This window comes from Setaria italica, chromosome III, assembly GCF_000263155.2.
Source record: "Setaria italica strain Yugu1 chromosome III, Setaria_italica_v2.0, whole genome shotgun sequence".
Classification (NCBI taxonomy): domain Eukaryota; kingdom Viridiplantae; phylum Streptophyta; class Magnoliopsida; order Poales; family Poaceae; genus Setaria; species Setaria italica.
In genome coordinates this window covers 36,334,499-36,345,006 of record NC_028452.1, presented here as the reverse complement: position 1 = coordinate 36,345,006, position 10,508 = coordinate 36,334,499, and the positions used below count along the sequence as shown (strand labels likewise).

Here is a 10,508-nt window from a genome sequence, read left to right as displayed (position 1 = left end):
AATAATAAGCATTACCACTGGCTGGTACTCCCTCGGTCCCAAATTATAAGGTTGTTTTGACTTTTCTAAGTTCATAAATATTTATATGCACCTAAATATAGTGTATGTCTATATGCATACAAACATCTATGAATCTAGAAAAGCTAAAACGATCTACAATTTGAAAACGAAAGGGAGTACATCTCAACAGTGCTCATTCATGCATTGGTTTGACACACAGCAAATATTTACGAAAAATAACAAATTTGAATACTTTTTCCGATATTGGCAATAAAATAGCTACAACTGGAAAATTAGAATATTCAAAATTAAACAAGTGCAATCATTATACACATGGTCCTTCCGTGTTATTCATCCTACTTTTATGTGAACAATAAGCAAGAACGAAACATGCCTCTAGGATTTAAAATTCAATTAATGAATTTGAAATACGAAACTTTTCGGCGGGAATTTCTTAAGCGTCCATGGCCGTGAGCCCGTGACCACACATTACTGCCAGCAGGCCGGTTATCAGTGTGATTAGAGCCCCTGCCTGAGTGCTTCGGGCCTGATCTTGTTAGGGGTATTTTATTGATGGGTAGAACCTTACTGGACCATAGTTGTATCTTCTTACACCTTTCAGACACTCTAAATGTACCAGTACTTCGATAGTTAGGTAAGCGTTCATAACAGAAGCAACCATCTTCAAAGAGCTTCACGACCTGTAACTGTGCAGGAAAGCAAGGCCGTTGCTGCTGCTTACTGCATCGTACAACCATTTTCTATTTGACCTAACTCAAAATGCAGGGTCTCTTTCTCATGTTAAGAAGGGTATCTTTAACAATCTCCAAGACTACCGCTAAACGTGTATTTCGCTCACAACGGTACAAGAAATCAAGATATTATTCTTTCGAAAAACAAGAAGATAGTAAGAAATTACAAAATGGTAATTGTCCTACACCTTTGAACCACCCCTCCAAATACAATCACAGGCTTCGATGTCTCCGCTCATTGCCAAAACAGCTGTTCTCATCTACCACGCTTAGTCGAACACTCCTTACGGCATAGTGGAACTGAAGCAAAATTGTTCCAGCACTGCTACCAAATCCACTGAATTCAACCTGAAGCGACTTTTTTGCGGACGACTCTCTTTCTGCGAGGCTTGGACAATGTGGTCTCAGGTCCACCCTGCTTTATGCCTAGAAGACCAAGGCCAGAAACCATTGCATCCTTGGATATAAACCATCTTGAATCCTGTTGGTCCACGTTAACCTCAACAGGCCTCTTGTATGCTCTCAAAAGTCGATCTGAGTATTGTGGGTCAGCTTCCTCCCCAAGCCATGTTCGCCTTGATGCCTCACCAATCTGAATATTCATCAGTCTGCAATGTATGTACCAGTATGTTAGTGATAGAACAAGCACTCAGTAGAACATGCAGCATTCCATCATCCTTTTATCCAGCCAAGTTGGGTTTGGCCAGAGATGAAACCCAACAAGCGCCAAAAAAAAGGAGGGTATAATTAGGTTCAAAATATGAGAATTAGGTTGAAATTGACATGAATAAAGTGAATATAAAAATAGAGTAAATAAGAATCAGGTTGGGAATACGATCAAAGCAATGGCCTAAGGTATAAAAATGCAGAAAACTTTTCCTTATCCAACACTTTCTAAACAGATGGCCATCAAAAGCATTTGCCCAGGTGATCCCTTATATGTCACTAAATTTTGCATGTTGACATGCCAGCCACATGCAACAGCCATCAATCAATGGTGGATTGCGGCATTATGGTTTTTGTCACTTTTAGTCTATAAATCACTTCTGCAACCTCCACAAACAATGTCTTCTAGTTCAAAGCACCATATCAACCCTAACCAACAGCGAGTGGATGTTGAGAAGCTAAAAACAAGGTACTATGCTTTAACTAGTTCAGAAGCCAACAAATTCAATATTTAAATATTTATACAGCATGTCTAACACAAAATAACGCAATTCAACTGATGTTCCTCATGATAAGATTGTAAGCTATAAATCCTGGGCAAGTTTGGTAATCTGCAAGTGTTGAAGAACCAATATAATGAACCTGATAAACTATAACAATATAACGCCTTGTACCAGTCAAAAAACAAAAGATAACAGCCAGTTTATGATGTAATAGCATATGGTCAGCACTTTGCTTCTGGTTACTTTGTCTACTTGCCTATTAACATCTCTAAACTATCTGCAGTTTCTAAAGTGTACCATCAGAAGGTGTCTTTCAATGAACAGGCATCCTTAATTAAAGTGCATATACAGTTTCCTAAAGGATGCAACAGAAAGGTGTCTTCTAACACATAAATTTATGAGCATCCACCATTTGAACTTGTTTCAGATGCGGAGGCTTAAACTGAGTTTGATCCAATGGTTATAACTACAAAGTGACGTGCCATAATACAGACACTGCATTAGTTAGGTTTTACAGAAGAGATATTTAAAATTTAAAATCAAATTAATTGTCCTGATTGCAGGAACTGAAAATTACAGGCAGGAAGGTTGCAATAACCACCTGCCCTCAACTGTAGTAAACAAAGATAAGCAAAATCTCATTTGCTAACCTTGAATCAATTTAGATTTTGAAAGAATACGCAAGGCCAATGTATGCAGCTTCTCACCTATAACTGGAAGATAACACTATAGGCCCACCAGCAGGTACCAGGAAGGTGGTTAATTTTGATGGTTGTTGAGAGGGTTTGCAACTAGGATAGTATGTTATGTCAATAGTTTAAGGTTTTATGTTCTACGAAGTCCACATTATGGCATCAAGTACTAAACAACAATGTCACAACAAATGGATAGTTAATCCTTGGGACCTTCCCATGGTCTAAAAGGAAATGGATATTAGTCAGAACTTACAGGTTCTCGCTTTTCAGTCTTTTGACTATTTCATCTCTATTGCCAAATGCTTTGTTTTTTTCTTTCCCAAACACGCAGGAAGCTGTGCATCATTTCATTTTGAAGAAGAAAAGAGTACAAGGGAGAGGGCTTAGAAACCCTCACCCCAGGCACATTTCAAACACCCCCCCCCCCCCCCCAATTTAAGCTAATAAAAAATTTCCACATGCAACTAGATGCGCACAACCAGCTCACCCAAGGGAAGGGCTATGTGTCCTGGATGAGGAACCTGTTTACTACATGTTTTGTTGTTATCCACATCGTCAGCTCAGAGTCGACAGTAAATAGAGAATGCAATACAAATCAATATTCTGCCCATTGAGCATAAATTGGAAGAACCAAAGGAGTTATAAGATCACGTATATCAGTACGTCATGATGCTACTAATGTCCAATATGTCTAAAAGCAGTGATATACCATTCATCATCAATATTGGTTAATCTCGGCATGGAGCTATATTCTCTTTATGCATAATGAACAACACCAATGACTTTTCAACAAAAAACTTTGCAATGACTTGCTCAACAAAAAACTAACATGTTAAGACAAAACATCAATAGATATTTACCTTGCTGCTGTGCTAAAGAAGATTGCCACACCCAAAACATCAAAGCGCTTTACCATGTAATGGTCTAGTCCAGATAGCAATTGATAACGCAAGTTCGCGTATAGTCCTAGGAAAGCTCCATAACCAAGGGCATTGGTGCCGACAGAAGGAATAGTCACCGACAACCTAAATGGAAGGATAGTAAAGAAGATAAGAATGCATCAGAGAAGCCTTAGAAGATGCCTTTTATGACTTTGAATGAATACTATGATAAAACCCACCTCCTTCCTTTTCTTTCAGACAAAACTTTCGACATACCACCTTGAACAGAGCCAGCAACAAACCCAACCAGACTAAGCTCAGCTGCTTTATAAAAGAATGCACTGATTCGTTTTGGTAGATCAAACTCTCTCAAAGGATAGCTCTTCTCAAATATATTGTTTGGAAGTTTCTCAATTGTATTTTGGAAGTCAAATCGTGATGTACTCCCATATGAACGGCATGGTGCCAAAAGCCCAAGAACCATCAAGTTGCAACAAGATGCGGTCAGAACATTAACAAGCGCCAAGTCCCATTCTTGCTGAAACCTGATTTCCCAAAATTGTGAAATGGTTTACATTAAGTAATAAGGTGAAATTGCTGAATAGTCATAGACAAAGTAAAACATACCTTTCCTTGCGAATATTCATCTCCCACCAAACAGATGAGGAAAAGCTAGCCATAAACTCAAAAGCCATCTTATGTGGGAATGCTGGATCTGCAAGTGTTCTGCAACATGATAATTGAAACCGGACTAAGCCATCCATGTGACAGCATTTATGGAATGTTTTTTCCAAGAAAAGAAAACCACCCACAGTTAATAATTTGTCGTGCACACAGGAGGAAACCAGTGTTTTTAAGACCAAATAGTTGCAGAAAACCCCAAGTTTTATTTGCTGCTTGGCGACTGTTTTGGGAACCTCAATCAGTGGACCATAGCGTGGCTAGGGTCATTTCTATGAGACCTTATGACTGATTTGAATGCCAAAGGGCAATGATCTGGCTGGGAAAGAACAGTAAGGAAGGTCGTCATCTTCACATGTTCTTTGCACAAACAGTTTATAGAAACAGCTTAACACTATCCCAGCAATGAAATGCCAGCGCTATGTATTCTAACATGAGTTTACCCTGCACGGATATATGATGAAAACTTACTCATTTCGATGAGTAAGCTAAGGATCTGTTTGGATTTGATGAGTTTCTGAATTCCTCGTGTAAATCGTGTTTATAACAACTTTGAACTAAATTCTAAAATTACAGGAACAATCTACCTCAAGAAATTACAGGAGCAATCTACATCAACCAAATAGGGTGTCATTGTGACATGATTTGGATGTTACCTTCCTACAAGACCTCTGGAGAGCCATCCTGGAAGAGCTCTTGAAAATGACCTAGTGCTTGTAGGTCTTGCAAATATTGACAGGTATCGCACCATCTGAGCAGAACTCACCAATCCCTAATGTCGGATATAGCATGTAAAGTTCATGTTATTCAACTATCATACCAAAGTATGACATGAAAGAGGACAAATTTTACCATCTCATAAGCTTGGCGGAGACCAGCAGGCAAATTACTCATCGTTTTGCACCATTCTTGCAGCACAGCTTCTACAAACTCTCTATTGAAAAGCTGCCTCAAGAAAAGAAGCAGTAATCAGCTCACAAATCTCAACCTTTATCACCCTTAGACGTAGCTTTATCTAAATCAAAATATTAGGAATCTCACCTCCTGTACAACAATTCGCCTCCTGAAAAGTCCACCTTCCTCTTCCTCCCCATCATCAAAATCATCAAAGTAATCATCATCATCGCCATCATCATCTCCACCATCACCCCCGCCATGACCAATCCTTTTTCCTATATCTCCACCACCACCACCAGTGGCCAGCTGAAAAATCAAAAGGAAATTCATGATTATGGAACTTTACAAGCACATGACCGCGCAATTTGTCATTACTTGTGTTAACAATGCTAGCAAACAAGGCAAAACAAGAAATAGATTATTATTAGATTTCAAGCCAATGTAACTATATATGTACTCAATGTGTGCTCAATAATAATTGAAGTCCAATCCTAGGTAGGTTACTTAATGTACCTTAAACCAGGTGAACTGATTAGTTCACCATTAGATGGTTTCCCATGTAACCCTACAGGAAGCATAATCATGACTAGCTCTGATATGGTAGAACTAGGGATAGCCCGAAGAACCTATTCGTCGCCCTCCCTTGGAGGCTCTGACTACTTTTAGGGTTCTTCTTGCTTAATTACAATGGATGGTGTGGCTGTGCTTATATAGCCAGCTACCTAACAAACCCAATCTAATCTAAATAACTTTATCTCTCTAACAACCTTATCCTTAATGACCTGCTAACAAACCAATCTTATTCCCCTCGTGGTACTGTTCACGAGCTACAGTACTCGCGGGCCAGCCGCACGCGGGCCCACTTGCCATAACACTTCACCACCCCTCGAAGACAGCTCTTCCTCGAGCTGTGGCAATGCTCAGAGCTGCTGACCATACGTGGCTGGAACCTGGTGGCGATGAAGCACACTTGAGCAGACGTAGTTGAAGGTCTGGACGAGCTGTAGGCAGATGGCGGCATGAAGACTGCACCAGGTCGGGAGGTCTGCAGAGTCTCTAAGCTGCTGGGAGGCCCGAGCATGCTGAAGAGGAGCGTCCGGGGAGGAGGTCGATGCCGCGGGCGTCAAGGCGGCCGGCGAAGCTATGACCGGCAGGTGCAGCGCCGCTGCCGGCTCCGGGGCGTCACTGGCGGGTCGGCCCGCGAGCGCACCAAAGGCAGCGCTAGCAAGCTGGCCCGCAGGAGCGCTAGGGACGTCGCCAGGGGAACACGCGGGTCCACACGCCGGGCACGATAGCTAGTCACAGCTTCAGCGGGCGAGGACTGTGGCCCCTGCGCGCGTGGTTGTTGTAGGCCGGCAGTGTTGTTGGTGTAGATGCCGCCGGCGGATGCGATGTGGCTGGAATCAGGTATGACGCCCATGGAGGAGAAGGCGTTGCCATTGTTGGTGCTGTGGGGGGTAGCGGCACAAGTGATGCTGCTCGAGAAGATGCAGCCACAATCATCGGTGAGGAAGCCGGCGGTAAGGCATGTGCCGCGACGATGTATGAATCTTCCGCCGAATCAGCAGTGGAGACAATCCCCGCCAGCAGATTGGAAGATGTTGCCGTGGCCGGTGAGGACGATGTTGACATGGCCATCGTGGTTGCGGTAGGTTGGGTCTTCACTGGCGGTGAAGATGGTGGCGCTGTGATATTGTACTTCAGGAGCAGTAGCTCCTCACGGAGCTCGCTGAATATCTCACGTATGTTGTGGGCGAAGCGATCAAAGCCTTTCCGAAACGTGATTGACATCGTCAGACACGCATCTGATGCCCTCAACCAAGGTGGTGAAATCTGCTATGGCTGGTTGATGCGAAGATGCAATTTGTGGGTGGGTTTTGGGGGATTTGTGGGAGTAGTATGAAATCAATCTAATCTGGCGCAGGAGGGAAAAATTTTTTGGTGATGGCAGGGTCGCACGATCTAAGGCTCTGAATACCAAATGATATGGTAGAACTAGGGATAGCCCAAAGAACCTGTTCGTCGCCTTCCCTTGGAGGCTCTGACTACTTTTAGGGTTCTTCTTGCTTAATTACAATGGATGGTGTGGCTGTGCTTATATAGCCAGCTACCTAACAAACCCAGTCTAATCTAAATAACCTTATCTCTCTAACAACCTTATCTCTAATGACCTGCTAACAAACCAATCTTATTCCCCTCATGGTACTGTTCACGAGCTACAGTACTCGCGGGCCAGCAACAGGCTGGCACACTTGCCATAACAAGCTCAGCTAATATAAACACTAATTTGGTCTGGCTAGGATATCAAACTAATTATTTCATTAAACTACCAATAAATGCCCCTGATTTCTATACAAAACAAAGTCCCTCATCATTTTCCTTGTTGATGTCACATGAAATGTGTGAGCTCAAACGACGAGCCCTTTCTTCTTCCAACATAGATGTTTCCTACCGTAGTACTGCTATGGACAGCATAGATCACAAACTAAATAGGCCTAAATCAATTTCATGGTTTCCCATGGACATAAAGGATGTCAAATTGTCAATGCATCACTTGCTCTATTGAGCTAATTTGCAAGATTATTTCCAAATTCCAACAGAATCACAAGCGCTACGAAAATGTTTCACAAACTCATGTGGTTATATTATGCCTTAAAGACCACAAAATGAAATGGAGCACTCCTGATACCGTAATAGTAATTTCTGGGTGATCTAAACATTTGAAATCAAAGCTTAATCCTAAATCGCACTAAGTTCACATATTCTCAGCAAAGCATGAACAACTCATTGAGATATAATATGGCAGTATTATGGTGTAATAAGTAGAACACAAAAGGAAACATAAAACCAGAGTGAAGTGAGTAATTTATGAAGCTCAGGGCTCACCAAACTTTCTGAAAGGTCAGTAGCACAGATAATTAGAATAAAACTGCAAGAAATGGAAAGGTAATATAGTTCCAATACTCTAGAATCCCTATTCGGTACTTTCACAAGAGCAAAAATATCACTCAGGCACAAAGAAACATTGACAGTTTTTTTAGTGGGGGAGGGAGGGGTGGGGGAAGATGTTACACAGCATTGCATTACAAGGTGAACTGCACACCTTTTTTGTTTGGGTCAGGAAAATGTGGAGCAGACATCCATGCCAGGTAGGGAGTCAATTTTAGAGTATAGTTACAGAATAAAAGCAAGGGGAGGGGCCATTAGCTGATCAATAAATCACACCAAGCCTTTGCATGGTTTATGCAGAAATATTCTACCATCACCACATATCTCCCATAACCCAGCAGGAAACCACAGGGGTCTCTGCACCAGCATGCCTTATCCAAAAGTTTGGGGCACTCTAAACGGTCTAACCATCTGATTTTCCAAATGAATTCCAAGTCGATGCCATCAGCAAGTCATGTTATTCAATCCAGCGGGATTCAAACACAAAGGCCTATCTCTAAAAATCCCTAAACCCTATATCTGAAATCCCCCACCTCCTCGCAGTAAAAAATTACGAAAGGCAACAAGACGAATAGGATTAGGTACCAACCTCGGGCATGATCTTCTTGCGGCGTTGGGATAGGTCGAGCTTGGCCTTCTCCAGCGTGACGGCCCCGAAAGCGCCCTTCCGTCTCCCCTTCATCGCCGGCGGGGCGCGCGGCGGGGCCGAGGCCGGCGCGGCCGCCCCGGTTCCCATCCCCGCTCCCGTGGCCGTCGCCGAGAGGCATCTCTCGAGCGACGACGCGGCCTCCGAGCGGTCGGCCGAGGGGGGCGGGGCGGAGGTGGAGGAGGCGGAGACGGCGAGGCGGACGGCCGCGCGGGGGCGGGAGCGGCGGCGCGATGGGAGGAGGCGGAGGAGGCCGGTGGTGGGGTTGGGGCGGGCGGGGTGGCGGTGCGGGTTGGGGATAGGGTGGGCGTGGAAGGCGGCGAGGGACGACGCCATGGGAGGCGGAGCGGAGGCGAGGGTTGGTGGTGGCCCCTGACCCGCCGTGCCGTCGGGGGCTTTATCGAAAGAGGAGGTTATCTGTTCATTACGGGGGTGGTTTTATCAAATTTGACTTGTGACTTGGTGGTACGCCGGTTTGGGGTCATTTCTGTGGAAGGTTGTTGTTTATTTGGAACAGGTGAATTTTATAGAATTTTATAAGTCTCTAAATACAGCAGTCTCTTTTTCATGTTGAAAATATCATCGGTAGTGTGAACAATACTTGAACGAAACTATTAAGTTTTCATATAATCCTTAAAAAATAGCACGTAGATGTGGACCAAGAAGTATATACTTGTTTAAAGGCTTCTATAACCAATTGAAAAATTTATAAATATTTCTAGTTAAATAATTTTCTTTATTTTATAATCTTCTTTTGGATAAAATTTCAGCACTATAAATATATATAGATAAACATAAGATCAATCTAGTTATTCGACTATATAAAACCAGACTCGATGGTATACCATAAAAAATCTCTACACGGAAGGTTTTCAACTCAAATCCAAATTGAGCTTTGAAATTGAAAAAAAAATACAGCTCTCAACAATTAGATATCAATTTTAAGTTGAAACTAAATTGTGTTCCATTCATTTCAACTTTCAACTCTAAAAGTACAATTCTCTATAGCTAATGACGCGGATTGATGTAAATGGTGCAACCCTAGGGGTTGCGCATCGCACGTGTCAGCATGTGTGTGCATGTTGTAGGAGCCATTTTGCACTCTTTTCTTCTTTCGATATAGTAATGTATAGTTCTCATGCCTATTTGAGAAATAAACTCCTCCAAAAGTGTAACTTAAATCAAGAAAAAAACTGAACTTTTGATTTTGTTACATCGAATCCTAATTTAAGATCTTGAAAATCTTCAACTTGGAATCCGAAGAATTGGGATGAGATATGTAGAAACTGTGAATCAACCAACTGTAAATGTACTTGCTACTATAAACGTACTTGCTACGAAGAACCTATCTATCTATATCTATACTATAAAAAGTGAGAGAATTGAGGTCAATTCCCACCCTGACTAAACCCAACCAACCTCTCATAGAGGGCCCACTGTTCAGGTGTTCCCACACACAAGATTACGATGAAGGGGGGTGATTCATTTCGTCGTACTCCGATGTTGAAAATCGGCCTCCACGCCTGATCTTTTCTCACCGCACCCTTCCCATTACCTGCCCACCATGCCTACCCAATCCCGCGCTCGAATCACACTTCTCTTTCCCGTTTCTTTCCTTCCTGCCGCGCCCATGACCCATCCCATCCCCCTCCCCATCCATTCACGCTGCCCTCACTAGTCACTCCTCCCCTCCCCAGCCAATCCTGAGATCCCCTCCATCCTGAAAGCTCAAGACGCGGGCAGGGTTGACGGCGGCGACGCGATATACTTGGTGAAGCGCGATGGGCGGCAGGAGTCGGTCCACTTCGACAAGATCACAGCGCGGCTCAAGAAGCTTA

At 43.1% G+C, this 10,508-nt stretch overlaps 1 protein-coding gene across 1 annotated transcript; it reads right to left on the bottom strand.

The window, feature by feature from the left end:
* Positions 1–757: 757 nt before the first annotated feature.
* LOC101756863 (protein RETICULATA-RELATED 1, chloroplastic) lies at positions 758–9,108 on the bottom strand (the record flags this gene model as incomplete). The annotated part of the gene is made up of 8 exons (XM_022825340.1): positions 758–1,360; positions 3,477–3,641; positions 3,737–4,042; positions 4,125–4,223; positions 4,835–4,950; positions 5,031–5,123; positions 5,220–5,381; positions 8,614–9,108. Coding segments are annotated over 8 exons (1,701 nt in total), but the record flags the coding sequence as incomplete, so codon positions are not given.
* Positions 9,109–10,508: the final 1,400 nt, after the last annotated feature.